The sequence below is a fragment of the Canis aureus genome, chromosome 23 (assembly GCF_053574225.1).
Source record: "Canis aureus isolate CA01 chromosome 23, VMU_Caureus_v.1.0, whole genome shotgun sequence".
NCBI lineage: Eukaryota > Metazoa > Chordata > Mammalia > Carnivora > Canidae > Canis > Canis aureus.
In genome coordinates, this window is record NC_135633.1 from 20,239,951 (window position 1) to 20,262,332 (window position 22,382).

Consider the following 22,382-nt stretch of genomic DNA (forward strand, 5'->3'; position numbering starts at 1 on the left):
CTCCCTTTCTGATATTTCCCACACATTTCTTCTCCCTTCCCTTATATTCCCTTTCACTATTATTTATATTCCCCAAATGAATGAGAACATATAATGTTTGTCCTTCTCCGACTGACTTACTTCACTCAGCATAATACCCTCCAGGCTACTATATTTTAAGTTACAAAAATCCTCAAATAAAAAGTATCTACCAGTTGTAGAGACCACCTTTATTATTAGAATGAAAACTAGAATTTAACAGAAACAGAAAAAACATTCTCAACTAATTTGAAATTTAAACTTTGCTTCTAAAATACCACTCAAATTCAAAACAATAAAAACATCACACATCATGAGTGAAGTAAGTCAATCGGAGAAGGAGAAACATATGGTCTCATTCATTTAGGGAATATAAAATATAGTGAAAGGTAATAAAGGGAAAAGGAGAGAAAATGAGAGGGAAACATCAGAGAGGGAGACAGAACATGAGAGACTCCTAACTCTGGGAGATGAACAAGGGGTGGTGGAAAAGGAGGTGGGTGGGGGGTGGGGGTGACTGGGTAATGGGCACTGAGGGGGGCACTTGATGGGCTGAGCACTGGGTGTTATGCTATACGTTGGCAAACTGAACACCAATAAAAAAAAAAATAATTGGGGGGAATCCCTGGATGGCTCGGCAGTTTAGCTCCTGCCTTTGGCCCAGGACGTGATCCTGGAGTCCGGGAATGAGTCCCATGTCGGGCTCCCTGCATGGAGCCTGCTTCTCCCTCTGCCTCTCTCTCTCTCTGCCTCTCACGAATAAATAAATAAAATCTTTAAAAAAAAAATCACACATCAGAATCTATAGAGAACAGATCAAGTTCCACTGTTAGGCGATGTCAAAGCCTTACATACGTACTTGTTTAAGTTCCTAAACAAGAATGAGTCAACTGCAAGTGCAAGTGAGAAAACTGCAAGTGAGAAAAAGCAACAGAATATAGTGGGAATGGATAGGCTGAAAATATAAATTAATAACTCAGTCGGTATCAATAATTAAGGAACCTGAAGGTCGGAGACGTTCAGGAGGACCTGCTTGCAGTGAAGAGTCCAGAAAAGGAGCCGTTGGACGACAGAAGGTCAGCGTACGGCTGAGACTGCGAGCAGCCTCGCGCTGTGTAAGCGATGAACACTGGGGCGAGCAAAGCCAAGAAGGGCCGGAGTTTAACCTCTGCAGTGAACGGCCGCCTCTCAGGACGGCGGTGGCAGGAGCGAGGGAGCTTCGAGTGCGAGCCAGGCCCACGGACACGGAGGGCGCGACAGGCGCAGGCGGCGGGAATCCAGGGCACTGAACCAGGGGCCACAGGGATGTTCAAGGGATTTTCTAGCACCGAGGACTCAACAGGTGCCAATCATGCGCAAGGTACTTTCTGTGGGGGAAGAGGGTTGTTTCGTAGAGCAAGTTTACATGTCAACTAAAGAGCTGATAGGCAGTGGCCTAGGTAAAACCCCTTCGCGCCTGGCGCAGGGAGAGGGGCGCAGAGGGCCCGGTGCACACGGAGCGTCTGAAACCGAGAAAGACGCCTCGAAGCGTCCGCACTGGCGGGAGGTCAGGGATGACTGGGAAGAAGGCCAGTGGGATGCAGACTTCCCACCGCGTCTGCAGTCGACGCAGCCAGCCCCGTCACCCCGGCCCCCAAGCACCCCCGCCAGCCGCCCGAGGCCCGCAGGCCGCCCCCGCAGCAGGGCCGAGAGGCGGCGCCGCACGCGGCTCCCCGGGCTCCGGCGCGCACCCCTCCTCCTGCAGCCCGCGCCTCCCCGCCGCCCGCGCCCCCCGGGGTCCCGCACACACTGCGGGGCGCGCGCCCCAACCCGCGGACGCGCCGCAGCGGGGCTCCCCGCGCCGCACAGCGCGTCCTCACCGCCACCGAGCCGGTGGTCCCTGGGCGCGGCTCCCGGCAGGGGCTCCGTTCCGTCCGCCCGGGCGCCAGGGGCGACGGCAGCCGCGGAGGCCGTGCGGCTCCGGGCGGGGGCAGCCGGCGTGGGCACCGACGCCCGAGCCAAGCAGCAGGGCACAGCCCGCCCTTCCGCGCCGCCCGGGTCCTGCGAGTCCCAGAAGCCCAGGCGCCCCCCCGACCCCGCCCCCGGGCGCGCGCACGCGCACCAGCCCTGGAAGGAGCCCCCAGCGGCCCCCGCGGCCCCAGGCCACCTGAGAAGACCCCGCCCCTCCCCAGCTCCAGGTCCCGCCCCCAAGCAACAGGCCACGCCCCTCCTCGTCTCAGGCCACGCCCCACACAAAGCCCCGCCCACTCCTATCCCCAGGCCCCGCCCCCGCCCCATCTCCAGGCCAGCCTTTCCCTAGGCCCCACCCACCCGTAGAAGGCTGTCCAACCAGGGGGCTGGGAGTGGGCGGCAGCAGGCCACAGTGAGGGTGGAGGCGAGGGTGAGGTGCAGGGAGAGCCTGTTATACATTCTTAGCTTCCCCCATCCCACCCATGTGGCTGCCCCAAATCCTCACCTTGCTTCTTGGATCATGATGCCTGGGGAATTCCTGAGCAGAAAAATGACATGGGAAAACTGGACAGTTGACAGTGAATTTGTTTCTGTGAACTTTTCAGCCTTGTCCTCTGAGCTCCAAGCTCTACTCTTTCTCCTTTTTTGGACTATTTACTGGCACCGTAGTGGGCAATGTTCTTATCATCCTGCTCTGCTCTACAAAGTCTTACCTGCTTCTTCCCCAGGAATTTTTTACCACCTGGAGGTAGGTTTTAACTTGATTATTGTGCCCTAGATGCAGCGACTCTGATCATCCAAGATACAACCAACTCCTTCCATGGCTATGCCACTCAGTGTATTTCTTCTTCTTTGGGGCTGCTGAGTGCTGCCTCCTGGCCACAATGACATATGACTGCTGTGTGGCCAACTGTGACCCTTTGCGTTACCCAGTCATTATGAACTGCAGAGCCTGTGCCCAGCTAGCAGGTACATCTTGGTTCTCAGAGTTTCCTGTGGCCCTGTGCAAACCACATGGATTTTCCACTTCCCTTTTTGTGACCCCAACAGAGTGAACCACTTTTTCTGTGACAGCCCCCCTGTCATTGCACTGGTCTGTGCTGATACCTCTCTGTTTGAACTGGAGGCTCTGACAGCCACTGTCTTATTTATCCTCTTCCCTTTCCTGCTGATCCTAGGGTCCTATGTCCACATCCTCTCTACTATCTTCAGGATGCCCTCAGCTGAGGGGAAACCTAAGGCCTTTTCCACCTATTCCTCCCACCTCCTTGTTGTCTCCCTCTTCTACAGCACCGCCATCCTCACGTACTTCAATCCACCACCTCTCCTGAGATAGCCTAACACTAACACTTCTCCATGTCACCACCACCCCATTAGCCTGGGACCAAAAAACAGGGCAGAATTTCGAAAATATACTGGGATGTATAAAACATGGTGGTCCCTGATTAATCGATTCACTCATCATTCATTCTGGTTTCCATCCAAGTAAAAAGTCTGACGGAAGTCTCGTGAATCCAGTTTGGGCTTGTTAAGTACAAGATAACTCTGGGTCATCCAAGAAGCATTATCAAATAGGCAGGTGGACCGGGGGTCCACAGTTTATTGGTGTCTGAGGCCAGAGGTGTACACTTTGTGTCTGTTCTGGGTGGATGACACTTGAGGCTATGGGGGATGACATTGCAGAAACGAAGAGAAAACGAGAAAACACTAAAAGAAGGTCCTGGCTTGAGGCCCAGGGGAAGACTCCACAGAATCAGTCACAGAGTTTAAATCTAGACCATGAATTCATCAAGGTAAAACAAAAGGGGAACAGGAGCTTTTTGCTAACCTCCTCTGTGCTCACTACTGTCTTAAGCACATTATACGTAGCATCTCACTCATCACCACAAAACACTGTAAGGTGGAGATTAGCATCCCCAATTTGTTGCAACTAAAATCTGGCAAAGCTAAGCTCCAAGCTCAGATCACTTCTTACTCAGATCACTGCTGTTCACTCAATGATATTTTCCAAGATTGGGGGTAGGGTGTGTGCTATGAATTGTTTGTAATGAGGCTGACCTTTATGAAAGTCATAATAATGTAGCCAGGCAAAATTTATATTTTAACTTGTAAGTATTGCCAGGAAACAGGCTCAAAACCCAGTGAGAACAGGGAAATGGAAGAGGCACAAAGGAGGACAGAGAACACCCAGACCTTCTCTCCAACTTCTCATAGATATGAGGTTTCTGACCATGTGCCCTCAAAGGTCCCCTGAAGCCCTGAGTCCGCTATCTAATTGAACAAGATAATTTTTGGTTTCAGTCACTTCACTAAAGGTCCAGATTTTTTTAATGGAACAATCTTGTAAGGTTTCCCTCAATATATGACGTTCATTGTTCAGGTAAAGGACTCTCAAGCTCTCTGGGACTTGATCCTTGAGATGCATGCAATTGATTGCTACAAACTCCATTTCCTTCTAGCATCATGAAAACCAGATCTTCCAACATGGACCCATCTGTATTTATTTAATAAAAAGTACAGGGGCACCTGGGTGGCTCAGTTGATTTAGTATCTTTCTTGGGCTCTGGCTGTGATCCTAGGGGTGGAGAGCCTCTTCCCTCTCTGACTGCCACTCCCCCTGCTTCTGGCCTCTATGTAAAATAAATTAATATAACTTTTTAAAAATGGTGAGAAAGCTAGACTTGAGACAATACGCTTCCTACACTAATATTCTTTCAGCAAATTCTTATTGAGAATCTAATTTGTGGCAGATAGTGTACTAGCAGTTGCATTATATTAGTAAACACAATCAGAAGAGGACACTATATTTTATAAGATTTTATTTTTTTGTTTGAGAGAGAGAAAGCATGAAACGGGAGGGGCAAGGTTGGAGTGAGAGGAGAGAAGAGGGAGAGGAGAAGCGGTATTTGGTTTCACAGGCCATGTGTAATGGCCATATGTCAGTTTTTGGCTTCTGGTCATTTGGGTTGCCTTTCCACATTTATGGTCTTCTGTGTGTCTTGGGCTAGTTGGAGCCTGTCTCCCATCTTACAAGCTGAATACATCTGAAATTCAGTTTCTTGTCTTCACTGCGGCTATGGTTAGCTTGCAAGGTGGAGTCACGCAGTCTACATTCTGAAGTAGCTCTAGTGACATGAAAAAGCAAGAACAAGCCGTCTCTGTTGTTTTTTAAAAATAAACTTTATTTTTTTAGATCAGTTTTAGGCGTATAGAAACTGAGAACACCCTGAGTGTTCATATGACACTTTCCCTTATTACTGACATCTTACATTATTATTATTGTATTTGTTACAATTAAGGAAATCAACATTGAGGGCAGCCCAGGTGGCTCAATGGTTTGGTACCGCCTTCAGTCCAGGGCCTGATCCTGGAGACCCAGGATGGAGTCCCACATCTGGCTCCCTCCATGGAGCCTGCTTCTCCCTCTGCCTGTGTCTCTGCCTCTCTCTCTCTCTCTGTGTCTCTCATGAATAAATGAATTAAATCTTAAAGAAAAAAAAGAAAAACAACATTGATATCCCATGATTTTAAGATTTATTTATTTATTTATTTATTTATTTATTTGAGAGACAGCAGGGGAAAGTGCCTAGGGGGAGGGAGAGAGAAAATACCAAGCATCCTCCTGGCTGAGTGTGGAACCCCAAATGGGGAATAATCCCACCACCTGAACATATTGAAATCATGACCTGGGCTGAATCCAAGAGTCAAACACCCAAGTGACTTAGCCACCAAGCCCCCTACTGATACAGTATTAACCAAAATTCATACTTCATTTGGATTTCTTTCTTTTCTTTAAAGAGTTGATCTATTCATTTGAGAGAGACAGCAGGAGTGTGTGGGGGAGGGTTAGAGGGAGAAGCAGACTCCCCACTGAGCAGGGAGGCCCACATGGGGCTTGGTCCCAGACCCAGAGATCATGACCTGAGCCAAAGGCAGACGCTTAACTGACAGGGCCACTCAGGTGCCCCCAATCTTTTTTTTCCTTCTCTTTTCCCTTATATCCCTTTTCTGATCCAGGATCCCACACAGGATGCCATATTACATTTACTGGGCATCTCTCCTTAAGATCCTCTTGGCTGTGACAGGTTCTCAGACTTGTGTTTTGCTGACCATTCTAGATTTAAAGAGTACTGGTCACATATTTTATAGGAAGCCGACCTATTAGATTTGTCTGGTGTTCTTCTCATGATTCGACTGAGTTTATGGGTTTAGGAGAGGGAGGTCACAAAGATAAAGTGCTATCTCCATCACATCATCTCGAGGGCACATACTACCCACGTGATCACTATTGCTGTTCTCCTGGACCACCTGACTGACCTAGTGTTGGTCAGCACACAATTTCCTTTGTCTTTTTCTTTCAGGGGCAGAGGAAGCACCAACAGCCCAATTTCCAGCCTCAGTGAAGCAGCAGCTCCAGCAGCGGAGCCTGGGCTGATGGTGTTGGCAGAGTGACGTGCGCCATCTAGTGCTGAGTGGCAGCGAGGCTGTCATCACACCCATTCTATCTGATTTTGGCCTGTGGTTTTGGCTGCAGGACCAGAATTACCATTCTTTCAATATTTTTCCTTTTAACTTAAATCACTCATAGTGGGTCTTTCCTACTTGCAATCTAGAACCCTTATCTACATATTATTTTATTATTATTTTGGGATGTATATAGGAAATATTTTCTTTAGAAGCTTTCTGGCAGATTATTTCTTGTCTCCCTCCATAGCAAGAGAGATAACATGTGTTGAGAGTTTTGATTTGGTTTGTTTTGAGAGAGATCATAGATTTTATTAGTAGTGTGAAAAAGTCCCAACAGCATCTATTTTGATGGAATGAATGGGAGCATAATTCTCTCAGCATTTTGGTTATCCACTGCTGTATAATAAAACCATCTCAGAACTTAGTGCCTGAGAACTGTACCCATTTTATTTTGCTCAGGATTCTGTGGTTTCAGAATTTGGAGTGGGGATGGCAACTATTGGTAATAGCAATATTAAAAATATGACCATGGTGTGGATGGCTGAGTTCATTGGAAGAATGAAGATCAAGGAATTCTGTGAATGCAGAATCATTGAATATTTTTTTATGTGAAAATTAGAAAACCTAAGATCTATAACAGGAGTAGTGTGTTGGGGCAAGTGACAGTGACCTACGGGGTTAAAATCTTCAATTTTTTATAAAGTTCACAATTCAACTTTCTCAGCCATACCTTCTTTCTTCTTTCTTCTTCATGGCCAGACTTCTCTAAGTTAATGTCCAAATTTTCAGTTTACATTTCCTTATTTTTCTTCCTGTTGCTTAAACAGTATCATTTAGATCATCATGGGCAGCCTAATCAGCATTTTCACCTATTAGTTTTTTGTCCTTGTCTATAACACAAGTAGCACATGCTGCTTATATCAAAGTTTTCTCTGATCTTCACACCCCAGATTAGAATTTGTCTATTGTGGTCCAGCTCCAGTAAATTTAAAAATAGTAACAAATGCAAAAATGTGTATTGAAACACATAATGTGTCAGCTATTGCTCGGGGTATATTGGATACAATTAGAGTCAGATGAGAGAAAATGAAAAAGAGCTCATAACGGTTTTTTTTAATAAATTAATTTTTTATTGGTGTTCAATTTACCAACATACAGAATAACACCCAGTGCTCATCCCATCAAGTATCCCCCTCAGTGCCCGTCACCCACTCACCACTACCCCCCCGCCCTCCTCCCCTTCCACCACCCCTAGTTCCTTTCCCAGAGTTAGGAGTCTTTATGTTCTTTATCCCTTTCTGATATTTCCCACACATTTCTTCTCCCTTCCCTTATATTCCCTTTCACTATTATTTATATTCCCCAAATGAATGAGAACATACACTGTTTGTCCTTCTCCGATTGACTTACTTCACTCAGCATAATACCCTCCAGTTCCATCCACGTTGAACCAAATGGTTGGTATTTGTCATTTCTAAAGGCTGAGTAATATTCCGTTGTATACATAAACCACATCTTCTGTATCCATTCATCTTTCGATGGACGCCGAGGCTCCTTCCACAGTTTGGCTATTGTGGACATTGCTGCTAGAAACATCGGGGTGCAGGTGTCCCGGCGTTTCATTGCACCTGTATCTTTCGGGTAAATCCCCAACAGTGCAATTGCTGGGTCGTAGGGCAGGTCTATTTTTAACTCTTTGAGGAACCTCCACACAGTTTTCCAGAGTGGCTGCACCAGTTCACATTCCCACCAACAGTGTAAGAGGGTTCCCTTTTCTCTGCATCCTCTCCAACATTTGTTGTTTCCTGCCTTGTTAATTTTCCCCATTCTCACTGGTGTGAGGTGGTATCTCATTGTGGTTTTGATTTGTATTTGCCTGATGGCAAGTGATGCAGAGCATTTTCTCATGTGCTTGTTGGCCATGTCTATGTCTTCCTCTGTGAGATTTCTCTTCATGTCTTTTGCCCATTTCATGATTGGATTGTTTGTTTCTTTGATGTTGAGCTTAATAAGTTCTTTATAGATCTTGGAAACTATCCCTTTATCTGATACGTCATTTGCAAATATCTTCTCCCATTCTGTAGGTTGTCTTTGAGTTTTGTTGACTGTATCCTTTGCTGTGCAAAAGCTTCTTATCTTGATGAAGTCCCAATAGTTCATTTTTGCTTTTGTTTCTTTTGCCTTCATGGATGTATCTTGCAAGAAGTTACTGTGGCCAAGTTCAAAAAGGGTGTTGCCTGTGTTCTCCTCTAGGATTTTGATGGAATCTTGTCTCACATTTAGATCTTTCATCCATTTTGAGTTTATCTTTGTGTATGGTGAAAGAGAGTGGTCTAGTTTCATTCTTCTGCATGTGGATGTCCAATTTTCCCAGCACCATTTATTGAAGAGACTGTCTTTCTTCCAATGGATAGTCTTTCCTCCTTTATCGAATATTAGTTGACCATAAAGTTCAGGATCCACTTCTGGGTTCTCTATTCTGTTCCATTGATCTATGTGTCTGTTCTTGTGCCAGTACCACACTGTCTTGATGACCACAGCTTTGTAGTACAACCTGAAATCTGGCATTGTGATGCCCCCAGATACGGTTTTCTTTTTTAAAATTCCCCTGGCTATTCGGGGTCTTTTCTGATTCCACACAAATCTTCAAATAATTTGTTCTAACTCTCTAAAGAAAGTCCATGGTATTTTGATAGGGATTGCATTAAACGTGTAAATTGCCCTGGTACATTGACATTTTCACAATATTAATTCTGCCAATCCATGAGCATGGAATATTTTTCCATCTCTTTGTGTCTTCCTCAATTTCTTTCAGAAGTGTTCTATAGTTTTTAGGGTATAGATCCTTTACAACTTTGGTTAGGTTTATTCCTAGGTATCTTATGCTTTTCAGTGCAATTGTAAATGGGATTGACTCCTTTATTTCTCTTTCTTCAGTCTCAATGTTAGTGTATAGAAATGCCATTGATTTCTGGGCATTGATTTTGTATCCTGCCACGCTACCAAATTGCTGTATGAGTTCTAGCAATCTTGGGGTGGAGGCTTTTGGGTTTTCTATGTAGAATATCATGTCATTGGCGAAGAGGGAGAGTTTGACTTCAATTAATAAAATCATGAATGAGAAAGGAGAGATCACTACCAACACCAAGGAAATACAAACGATTTTAAAAACATATTATGAACAGCTATACACCAATAAATTAGGTAATCTAGAAGAAATGGACGCATTCCTGGAAAGCCACAAACTACCAAAACTGGAACAGGAAGAAATAGAAAACCTGAACAGGCCAATAACCAGGGTGGAAATTGAAGCAGTCATCAAAAACCTCCCAAGACACAAAAGTCCAGGGCCAGATGGCTTCCCAGGGGAATTCTATCAAACGTTTAAAGAATAAATCATACCTATTCTACTAAAGCTGTTTGGAAAGATAGAAAGAGATGGAGTACTTCCAAACTCGTTCTATGAGGCCAGCATCACCTTAATTCCAAAACCAGACAAAGACCCCACCAAAAAGGAGAATTATAGACCAATATCCCTGATTAACATGGATGCAAAAATTCTCAACAAGATACTAGCCAATTAGGATCCAACAGTACATTAAGAAGATTATTCACCATGACCAAGTAGGATTTATCCCGGGACACAAGGCTGGTTCAACACTCGTAAAAACAATCAATGTGATTCATCATATCAGCAAGAGAAAAACCAAGAACCATATGATCCTCTCATTGGATGCAGAGAAAGCATTTGACAAAATACAGCATCCATTCCTGATCAAAACTCTTCAGAGTGTAGGGATAGAGGGAACATTCCTCAGCATCTTAAAAGCCATCTGGGAAAAGCCCACAGCAAATATCATTCTCAATGGGGAAGCACTGGGAGCCTTTCCCCTAAGATCAGGAATAAGACAGGGATGTCCACTCTCACCACTGCTATTCAACATAGTACTGGAAGTCCTAGCCTCAGCAATCAGACAACAAAAAGACATTAAAGGCATTCAAATTGGCAAAGAAGAACTCATAACGGTTTTTAAATAAATACATGGATGCATGAATGAAAGGAAGAAGAAATTTAGCTACTAGATATTACTTCACTGGGGAGGTCTACTACAGCAGAGTCAGTAGTACCTGACTCCTGACATCTGTTGTTCCTGGACTCATATCCATGGTAACTGTAGAAAAAATTTACAGTTACATTGAATCCCCTCTAAACATGTGACTGATTAAAAGCTTGGGGAAAATAAGCAGGTGGCTGTCAGGCAGATTGTTTGTACTAAGCATTCATCAAACCTAAAGTGGAATGCAGAAGGACCATGCTAAAGAAGTTGAGTTACACTAAGATGTGGTTCTAGGCATCTAAGCCCATGGAGGGGTCAGCCTCAGGTTTGCAAATTCCAATTTCTAAAACCCTAAATTTTCTTTTGCTTTTGGAAGAGGGATTCAATGGATAAAATGAGCTCATTCAAAGGAGGATGACCAGAATGAATACAGGGTGCCTGAGCATGTTAGATATAGGAACTTTAAAGAAACAAGTGAGTGGTTGGCTGTGAGAATTGAATTTGGGCCAATACAGAAACTGACTTCAGAGGGTCATGGAATAGGAAAATGAAATTTTCCTATAGGACTAAAGGACTCAAACTAGAGAACGTGAGTTCAAGATACAGGAACATTGATTTTGACTTACCGTAGGAAGATCTTTGTAAAAGCAAAAAAGTATCGATAGTTGACCCTTGAACAATGCAGATTTGGACTGCATGGGTCCACTTACACATTTTTTTATACAGTACAGTACTGTGAATGTATTTTCTCCTATGATCTTCTTTATAACATTTTCTTTTCTCTAGCTTACTTTATTGTATGAATACAGTATATAATACACATACAAAATATGTGTTAATCGACTGCTCATTTTATTGGTAAGGTTTCCAGTGAACAATGCTATTAGCAGTTAAGTTTTAGGGGATTCAAAAGTTGTTACATGGATTTTCCAATATGCAGTGGTTGGCACATGTTGTTTGATTGTCAGCTGTATAAATGAAAAGGGATGATCCAAGATAGTAGAGAGGTATATAATCTTTTTTTTTTTGAGAGGTATATAATCTTAAGCAAATGCTGGATAATCACTCAATAGAAATATTATGGACTGGTTTAAGCCTCAGAACTTTGTTTCAGTTAAATGTTAAATATCCTTTTTACCCTATAGTTTGTGTTTGCATGAAATTTGGGATATCAAGATAAAAAAATCTGTTGTTTTTGAAGTTTTCAGGAGAAAATATCATGAACTGGGAAGTATTTTGCCCTTGGTGGCATTTTACAAGATGAAATGCTTTGAGTCATGAATGATCCCATATTAAAGACTCTTCCAGATATATTGGTTGTTTCTATCAGAGCCTAATCCTAGATTTGTATGAGTGGGACATCTAAACCGGAAATGTCTTTGGTGTTAGAATCATGTATGCCAGTCATATTAGATGTTTATCAAAATAATTCAGTTTAAGCCTTAGATTCAGTTGTATCATGTTGAAAAAATATCCACATTAGCGGAATTAACCCACAAATTCCAAAATAGCACTTGTGTTTTATAATCAGGAAAACATAAACTTTTTATCCTTTTATTTCTCTCCTCTGTGTTCTAGCTCAGTGTGCATATTCATGGTTTTTAGAACATGTCTTCACTTTTATGCTTCTTGAATTAATTCATAACTGTCTACTAAAATCCTGTACCTCTTATAAGAATGTTACCAGAGTAACATAGTGGCTCACCAGTTGAGCATCTGATTCTTTTTTTTTTTTAAGGTTTTATTTATTTATTCATGAGAGGCAGAGAGACAGAGAGGCAGATACACAGGCAGAGGGAGAAGCAGGCTCCATGCAGGGAGCCTGATGTGGGACTCGATCCCAGGACTCCAGGATCACTCCCTGGGCCAAAGGCAGACGCTAAACCACTGAGCCACCCAGGGATCCCAAGCATCTGATTCTTGATTTTGGTTCAGGTCGTGATTTCAGTGTCATGAGATGGAGCCTTCAATCAGCTCGATGCTAGGGATGGAGCCTGCTTAAACATTCTCTTTCTCTCTCCCTCTTCGCCTTGTGCTACCTGTTCATCCACACTCTCCATTTAATTAATTAATTAAATAGGGCCTCCTCAGTGACTCAATCGGTTCAACAGCTGACTTCAGCTCAGATCATGATCTCAGGATCTTGGGATGGTACCCCTCCTGGGCTATCCACTGAGCAGGGTGTCTGCTTGTCCCTCTCCCTCTCCTACTGCCAATCCACCAGCTCCTACTCTCGTTCTCTCTCAAAAACTAATACTAAACTAAGCTAAACAAATATAAAAGTCAAACCCTAGATCACCGCTGTTGAGAAAAGGACTTTCTTCCAGCTAGTTTTCTGAAAGCCCCTTTAACATCCTTGTTTCTCAGGCTATAAATTATGGGGTTCAACATTGGAGTCACCACTGTATAGAACACAGAGATCATTTTATCCTGCTCTTTTGTGGTCTTGGAGTTTGGCCGCATGTAGGCGAATATGCCTGAGCCATAGAACAGGACAACAACAATGAGATGGGAGCCACAGGTAGAGAAAGCCTTGAGCCTCCCCTCCCCAGACTGCATCTGGATCACAGTGGAGATAATATTCCAGTAGGAGACCAGAATCAGGCAGACAGGAGCTAAGAGGATGACCACGCCCATTGCAAAGATGGCCATTTCTGTGCTGTAGGTATCTGCTGAAGCCAGCTTCAGGAGGGCAGGAGGTTCACAAAAGTAGTGATTAATAATATTCTGTCCTTGATAGGGTAGTTGAAAAGTAAAGGTGGTATCCACCAGAGACACGAGTGCTCCACTGGCCCAGGATCCAATGGCCAACTGGAGACACACCTGTTGGGTCATGATGCTAGAGTAGTGCAGGGGCTTGCAGACAGCCACGTACCGGTCATAAGACATCACTGCCAGCAGTGCACACTCTGTACACCCAGCCAGAAGGAAGACAACTATTTGTGCCATACACCCAAGAAAAGAAATCGTTTTCCTTTTTACCAGGAAATGGACCAACACCTGAGGGACGATGCTAGTAGAGAAACAGAGATCTGCGAAAGAGAGGTTTCTAAGAAAAAAGTACATGGGAGTGTGAAGTCGAGAGTCCATGAAGATGAGAATGATGATGAGCAGGTTCCCAAGCACAGTCAAAAGATAAATGAGGAGAAAAAGAACAAACAGCAGGATCTGGGTCTGCAAGTCCTGTGAAAGGCCCAGGAAAATAAACTCAGCCACAGAGGTTTGGTTTTCCTCTCCCATTGAGATTTATGCCTGTTTACCTGTTTGCACAAATAAAAAGAACAACCTTTTGGTTTGTAACATCAAGTCTTGTAGAAGAGTCTTATTTAAAGCTCATATTATAACCAAATTGGATATTTCTAGCTTTTTGCTACCCAAGTCATTCTAATTAATACTAAATATTAATTCTGATTGCTTGGTTGTAATTTCAACCCATTTCAATTTTTTTCCAAATATCCTCTTCCCAGTGCCATTTATCTATATTATGACATCGTTAAAGCCTTCCTGGCTAGTTCTCATATGAGGATTTGGGATTTGAATGGATTTTCTTAAATGGCTATACACATATTCCTACAAAATTACTGTTTACTGTTGGCACTATTGCCATGTACAATCCTGCACCACTAACTATTCAAAATACTACACATTTAATTATAACATATGCTTGAAAATGTGAAACAGCTTTCAGGCATCAAACTTAATTTGACTTCTTAAAAAAAACAGCAATTTTTTCTTGGCTTAGAAATAGAAGCTTGGGCAGCCCAAATGGCTCAGCGGTTTAGTGCTGCCTCAGCCCAGGGTGTGATTCTGGGGACCCGGGATCGAGTCCCATGTCAGGCTTCCTGCATGGAGCCTGCTTCTCCCTCTGCCAGTGTCTCTGCTTCTCTCTCTGTGTGTGTCTCTCATGAATAAAAAAATAAAATCTTAAAAAAAAGAAATAGAGGCTTATCACTTAATATACCAAGTATTGTTCTTTTTGGATTAAAGAATAAAATGCTAAAAGTAAAAGTAAAAAACCAGGAAAAACAAGTCAAAATTCTTGTGATATCTGGACAGGATCAGACTGACACAAAAGCCAAGAGACCATGAGGAAAACATGCAGAAGTTATAACATAAAATGAAAGGCTTTTGTGCGATAATAATATCATGAATAAATTTAAGTTGAACTACATACTGACAAAAATACTTAAAGATGTCAGATCAGAGGTAATGTCTTTAATACACTAAGATTACATATAAAACACCATGAAAATTGTTGAGTCCAAAAAATAATGAGCTAAGAACATGAACAGACTACTTACAAAGATGAAATGCAGGAATAAGGGGAACTGAGTGGAAAATATTAGAAAGGGAGACAAAACATGAGAGACTCCTAATTCTGGAAAACAAAGGTGTGCTGAAGGGGAGGTGGATGGGGGGATGGGGTAGTTGGATGATGGGCACTGAGGAGGGCACTTGATGGGATGACCACTGGGTGTTACAGCGTATGTTGGCAAATTGAATTTAAATTAAAAAACAACAACAAAAAAAGATGCAATACAATTAGTTACTAAATATAAGAATACTTGATATTATTACAAGTAATTAAGTACAACAATGAAGGATACATTTTTCACCTTGGAAATTAGCTAAGATTTTAACAGAACAACCACATCACAAAATAGTAACTTGGATTTTATTTAAAACTTAACACATGACAAGCATGAAGGGTTTTAAAAGTACATTGTCTCAATGACATTATAAGGTAGACGTTATTAATCTTAGTTTGCAGATGAAAAAACTGAGGCATAGAAAAGTTTAGCTACTTTCCCCAAATTACACAATTAATAAACAGCAGGATTCATTAAGTGTAAAGTGAAGGTTTACAAAAAAAGACTTTTGTGTACAATGCAAGAGGGTAGGAAAAGTAGTCCAATCTGTCTGGAAAATAATTTTGTCAAATATACTAAAAACTTTAAATATTTGTATACCTTGACCGACTTCTCAATAGGGGGGGAGGGAAAGATTTCCTTTTTACTGGTCTTTTCTTCCCCATGAAGAAGAATCTGATTTGTGACATTCTAGGATGTTGCTTGGTCCCTATTTACTACTGGCTAGGGTTACTGTGCTTTAAAAGGTCATGCATGTTCTATTTCCTCACTTCTTCATGGAACTGGCACTAATAAATTGGAACAAGTCCCACTAAACTGTAAGAAAGGTTGAAGATTTTGAAAGACTTTAGACCAAGTGCCCCAACCCAGGCTTATCAGAGTTCTGAACTAGAGTGACATTCGGGACTAGCACAACTAATAAAAAGCAGTCTGTTATTTTTCATATTTCTTGTTTCTTTTGTAGGACTCTAAGGAGAGGAATGACCAGGACTAGAATATTAGGAGTTTTTGAGTCCCTAGGCCTAATATCATATAATATCCTCAAATATTATGCCAATTTCTAAATCCAATTCTAGGAATCTATTCAAAATAAATAAACTCCAGAAAAATATTCACAAGAAAATATGTTTATCTTGTTACATAATAATGGTTAAAAATGGACAGATACACAAATGGAATATAATAAAGAACTCAGAAATAACCCTTACAAGGTTGGGTTTCTGTGACAAGGATGCCAAGGATACACAATGAGGAAAAGACGGTCTCTCCAATAAATAGTGTTGGGAAAACTGGATATCCACATGCAAAACAATGGAATTAGGCCCTTATCTCACATCATATACAAAAATCAACCCAAAATGGATTAAAAGGATGTAAGATATGACACCATATAACTAAAGCATATGTTTACATATGTTTGGGGGTATTGGAGTAAAGAAATGGGTCCAAGCTGAAGCGACCATCAACTTAATATAGGCCTCTTTATGCAGAAGATGCTATTTACAAATGAAATGGTGACCACAAATCAAAAACCACTAATAGATATGCAAAGATTAAAGAGAAAGGAATCTGAGTATATCACTAAAGATAGCCAATAAACCTTCTCTCTTTGAAAGAGAGCAAGAGAAGAAAGGATCAGAGAAAAACTACAAAACCCACAAAACAAGTAACAAAATGGCCATAAATACATATCTGTCAATAACTACTTTGAATGTAAATGGAGAAATGCTCCAGTGAAAAGACACAGGGTGACAGAATGGATAAAAAACAAGACCCATCTATATGCTTCCTACTAGAGACTCACTTCAGACCTAAAGACACATGCAGATTGAAAGTGAACTGATAGCAAAAATTTATCAGGACGCCTGAGTGGTTCAGCAGTTGAGCACCTGCTTTGGCCCAGGGCTTGATCCTGGAGTTCTGGGATCCAGACCCACATCCGGCTCCCTGCATGGAGCCTCCTTCTCCCTCTGCCTATGTCTCTGCCTCTCTCTCTCTCTCTGTGTCTCTTGTGAATAAATAAATAAAAACTTTTTAAAAATTAAAAAAAAAGAAAAACATCTATCATGCAGATAGAAGTGCAAAGCAAGCCAGAAGCAATACTTCTATCAGACAAAATGGACTTAAAAACAAAGAGTGCAACAAGAGACCAAGAAGGATAGATAGATCATTGGATAGATCATCCAAACACAAAATCAACAAGGAAACAGTGCCTTTCAATGACATATTGAACCAGATAGATCTAACTGATATATTCAGAATCCATCCTAACACAGAAAAATACACATTCTTTTCAAGTGCAGATGAAACAATCTCCAGAAGAGATCACACATGAGGCCACAAAATAAGTCTTAAGAAATTAAAAAAACAAACAAACAGTGAAGTCACACCATGCATGCTTCCATCCACAATACTATGACTGGAAATCAAACAAAAGAAGATATCTGGAAAGAGCACAAATACATGGAAGCTAAATACCATGCTATTAAACAATGAATGGGTGAATCAAGAAATCAGATTAGAAATAGAGGTTCTGGGTACCTCAGTCAGTTGAACATCTGACTCTTGATTTCAGTCCAGGTCATGATCTAGGGTAGTGATTGAGCCCCACGTTGGGCTCCATGTGAGCATGGAGCTGGCTTAAGATTCCCTTCCTCTACCTCTGCCCTACCCTCCCCAGCTCATTTGTGTGCATGATCCAGAAAGAAGAAAGAAAGAAAGAAAGAAAGAAAGAAAGAAAGAAAGAAAGAAAGAAAGAAAGAAAAAGAAAAGAATAGAATATGAAAATATTTCCTCAAAGAGGAAATACAAAAACACATGGAGACCATCGAAAATGAAAACACAATGGTCATAAATATTTGGGATGCAGCAAAAGCTTTTCCAAGAGGAACGTTTATAGCAATATAGTCCTACCTCAAGAAGCAAGAAAAATATCAATAAACAACCTAATCTTACACCTAATGGAGCTAGAAGAAGAACATCAAATGAAGTTTAAAGCCAGCTGAAGAAGGGAAATAATAAATATTAGAATGGAAATAAATGACAGAGAAACTAAAAAAACCAATAGAACAGATCAATGAAACCAGGAGCTGGTTCTTTGAAAAAAATTTAAAATTGATGACCCCTAGCCAGACTTAGGAAAAGGAAAGGAGAAAAGACCCAAATAAATAGAATTACAACTGAGAGAGGAGAAATAACAAATAGCACCACAGAAATACAAATAATCATACCCAACAAGTTCCACAACCTCAAAGAAATGGAAAACTTCCTCGATACATATAAACTCCTAAAACTGAAGCAGGAATTAATTGAAAATGTGAACAGATTGCTTACCAGCAATAACGTTGGAATCAAAATCAAAAAGCTCCCAACAACAAAAGTCCAGGACCAGATGGTTTCATAGGTGAATGCAATTAAACATTTAAAGAAGAGTTAATATTCTCTATTCTATTCTCAAAGTATTGCAAAAAATAGAAGAGGAAGAAAAGCATCCAAATTGATTCTATGAGGCCACCAGTACAGATAAAGACACTATAAAGAGAGAGAGAGACAGAGAGACAGAGAGACAGAGAGAGACAGAGAGACAGAGGAAGGGAGGGGGAACTACAGGGCAGTATCTCTCCGATGAACATCGATGCACAAATCCTCAATAAAATACTAGCAAACTGAATCCAACAATATATTTAAAAATCTTTCACTATGATCAATCAACATGATACATAACATCAACACAAGAAAGAATAAAACCCTAAGATTGTTTCAATCTTCAACAATCAAATGTTGCAGAAAAAAGCATTTGACAAAATACAACAACCATTCAAAATAAAAGCCCTCAACAAACTAGGTGTGGAGGGAATATATCCATATCATAAGGGCCCCACATGAAAAACTCACAGCTAACCTCATACTCGATGGTCAAAAACTGACAGATTTCCCCCGAAGATCAGGAACAAGACAAGTATGTCCATTCTTACCACTTTTATTCAACATAATACTGGAAGTCCTAGCCCTACAGAAATCAGACAAGAAAAGAAATAAAGGGCACTCAAATTGGTAAGGAAGTAGTAAAACTTTCACTATTTGCAGATGACACAATACCACATATAGATTACCCTTTACACTCCACCCAAACACTGCTAGAACTGATGAACGAATGTAGAAAGGTAACAGGATATAAAGCCAATCTACAGAATTCTGTTGAATTTCTACACGTAATAATTGAAGCAGCAGAAAGAGAAATTAAGAAAACAATCCTATTTACAACTTCACCAAGAAGAACAAGATAACTAGGAATTAACCAAGGGGGTGAAAGACCTGTACTCAGAAAACTATAAAACATTGAGGAAAGAAAGTGCATATGACACAAATGGAAAAATATTCCATGCTCATGGATTGCAATAACAAATCCTTAAAATATCCACACTACCCAAAACAACCTACAGATTAAACACAATCCTTATAACAACAGCATTTTCCAGAGAACTGATTCAAATAATGCTAAAAATCTCTATGGGACAAGACAAGAACCTGAAGAGCCAAAGCAATCCTGAGAAAGAAGAAAAACTGCAGGTACCACAGTCCCAGATTTCTCGATACACTGCAAAGGTCTAGTAATCAAAACAATATAGCATTGGCACAACAACAGACACAGAGATGTAGAGAGTAGAACAGAGAGCCCAGACATAAACCAATCATTATATGGTGGATTAATCTTTGACCAAAGAGGCAAAAACATGCAATGAGAAACAGACAGTCTTTTCACAAATATGCTGGGAAAATTGGACAGCTACATGCAAAAGAATGAAACCAGACCACTTTCTTATACCATATACAAAAAGAAACTCAAAATGAGTTAAGGATATAAATGTGAGACCTGAAATCATAAAAATCCTAGAAGAGAGCACAGGCAGTGATTTCTCTGTCTTTGACTATAGCAACATCTTTCTAGAAATGTCTCCTGAGGCAAGGGAAAGAAAAGCAACAAACTATTGGCATGACTTCAAAATAAAAATCTTCTGCACAGCAAAGGAAACAATCAACAAAGCTAAAAGAAAACCTACCGAATGGAAGAAGATATTTGCAAATGACACATCCAATAAAGAGTTCGTATCCAAATATATAAAGAATTTGTACAACTAAACACCATAAACACAAATACTCCAATAAAAAATGAGCAGAAGACATGGACAGACATTCCCCCAAAGAAGACATACAGATGGCGGACAGACACATGAAAAGATGCTCAATGTCGCTACTCATCAGGGGAATACAAGCAAACCCACAATGAGATATCCCCTCACACCTGTCAGAAAGGCTAAAATAAAAATCACAAGAAAAAACAAGTGTTGGGGAGGATGTGGGGAAAAAGAATCCGTCGTGCGTGCTCTACTCTAGGAATGCAAACTTGTGCAGCCACTGTGGAAAATAGTATGGAGGTGATTCAAAAAATTAAAATTAGAATTCTCATATAATCCAATAATTCCACTACAAAGTATTTACCCAAAGAATGCAAAAACACTAATTTGAAAAGATACATGCACCCCTATGTTTATTGCAGCATTATTTACAATAGTCAAGTTATGGAAGCAGCCCAAATGCCCATCAAGAGATAAATGGAAAATAGGAAGTGGCATATATACAGAGTGGAATATTAGTCATACAAAAGAATGATCTTGCCATTTGCAACAACATGGATGGATCTAGAGAGTATAACACTAAGTGAAATAATTCAGAGAAAGACAAATAGCATATAATTTTGCTCATATGTGGAATTTAAGAAAAACTACACAAAGAAAAAATAAACAAAAAATAGACTCAATCATAGAGAACTAGTGGTTACAAAAGGAGGGTAAGTGGGGGGATGGAGGAAGTAGTGAAGGGGATTAAGAATACCCTTATCATGATGAACACTGAGTAATAAACAGAATTGTTGAATCACTATATATTTTTAAAAGATTTTACTTATTTATTCATGAGAGACACACAGAGAAAGGCAGAGACATAGGCAGAGGGGAAACAGGCTCCACGCAGGGAGCTGGACATGGGACTTGAACCCGGATCCTGGGATCACACCCTGAGCTAAAGGAAGATGCTCAACCACTGAGCCTCCCATGCATCCCAAGTCACTATATTTTATACTTGAAACTAATATAACACTGCATGTTAATTATACTGGAATTAAAATTAAGAATAAATAAAAGCCTATAGGATATCACAGTATTCCAAAAGAATAAAGCTTCATGATCAAGTGAATTTTTCCCATGAATGCACAGTTGAACTGATTATTAGGAACTTGATTAAAACATTTCTTCATATTAACAGATCAAAATGAGGATAAAATAATGTCAGTAGATGCTGTAAAGGGCATTGAATAAAGTTTACTTTCATTAGTAATGAACATTCTATGTAAAAAATGAGCTTAGGTGTATATCATTTTATTTTATGTTATTTAAAGATTTTATTTATTGGGACACCTGGGTGGATCAGTGGTTGAGCATCTGCCTTTGGCTCAGGGCATGATCCCGGGACCTGGGATCGAGTTCCGCATTGGGCTCCTTGCATGGAGCCTGCTTCTCCCTCTTTCTGTCTCTACTTCTCAGTGTCTCTCATGAATGAATAAATAAAATCTTTTAAAAAATAAAGATTTTATTTATCTATTTGACAGAGAATGTGCACAAGCATGAGGGGGAGTGGATGAGAGAGAGGGAGGAGGAGGCTCCCCATGGAGTGGAGCATGACTTGGGCCATATCCCATGACCCCAAGATCATGACCTGAGCCAAATGCAGATGCTCAAACAACTGAGCCACACAGCTCCCTGGTATATTTCATTTTAGAAGGAATTTGAATATATATCCTTTTATGGTATTACACATTATTTGAAATCAAAGGCTCAATCATACTCAACAGTGAAATATTAGAAACATTTACATTACATTCTGAGTTCAGAAAAGGTATCTGTTTGCAAAGAGTTAGTTAATGCAATAGAAATTAGAAATAGAAACTAGAATGAAGAGATCTAATTATCGGAAAGGAAATGGTAACTTTATTATTCGTAAATGAATATTATTTTTTGTCTGGAAAACTTAAATCTACTGAAAAGTGATTAAAAGCAATAAGAGATCTGTAAACAAATGAGTGTTATATGCACTTTTTCTATATACTGAGAACTAATTAGAGAATTTATTAAATGTGGTTATAGTTGGGACACCTGGGTGGCTCAGCGGTTGTGCATCTGCCTTTGGCTCAGGGTATGATCCCAGGTCCTGGGATCAAGTACCACATTTGGGGTCCCTACAGGGAGCATGCTTCTCCCTCTGTCTATATCTCTGCCTCTCTCTGTGTGTCTCTTATGAGTAAATAAAGTCATAAAAAAATAAATGCACTTAAAGTTCATAACAGCGCGCTCTCTCAAATGTTCAGTTGTGATGTTAACAGAATATGATCGAAACCAATGCAAGAAAAAAAAAAAAAGAAACCAATGCAAGGGGAATATTATACTCCAGTGAGAATCATAGACAT

At 40.9% G+C, this 22,382-nt stretch overlaps 3 protein-coding genes across 10 annotated transcripts in view; 1 reads left to right on the forward strand and 2 right to left on the reverse strand.

Moving 5' to 3' along the window:
• The window catches only part of ZNF215 (zinc finger protein 215), a 29,727-nt gene extending 27,725 nt beyond the window's left edge, over positions 1-2,002 (reverse strand). For 2 of the 8 annotated variants that reach the window (XM_077866659.1, XM_077866660.1), the window contains exons 1-2: positions 1,878-1,999; positions 1,021-1,385 (exon numbers count right to left, since the gene is read on the reverse strand). The gene's annotated coding sequence lies outside the window, so the exon portion shown is untranslated. Of the gene's footprint in view, positions 1-1,020; positions 1,636-1,877 lie in introns of those variants that run through there. The other 6 variants (XM_077866658.1, XM_077866655.1, XM_077866657.1 and 3 more) reach the window with 6 other exon arrangements.
• Positions 1,024-6,791, forward strand: LOC144294746 (uncharacterized). Its single transcript, XM_077866669.1, has 2 exons — positions 1,024-1,378; positions 6,330-6,791. The coding sequence occupies exons 1-2, from the start codon at positions 1,141-1,143 to the stop codon at positions 6,401-6,403; spliced, it is 312 nt and encodes a 103-aa protein (XP_077722795.1). The 5' UTR covers positions 1,024-1,140; the 3' UTR covers positions 6,404-6,791.
• A 5,997-nt stretch (positions 6,792-12,788) lies between these two features.
• LOC144294744 (olfactory receptor 2D3) lies at positions 12,789-13,757 on the reverse strand. The gene has a single exon (XM_077866667.1). It carries the CDS (start codon positions 13,731-13,733, stop codon positions 12,789-12,791), a length of 945 nt encoding a protein of 314 aa, XP_077722793.1. The 5' UTR covers positions 13,734-13,757.
• Positions 13,758-22,382: the final 8,625 nt, after the last annotated feature.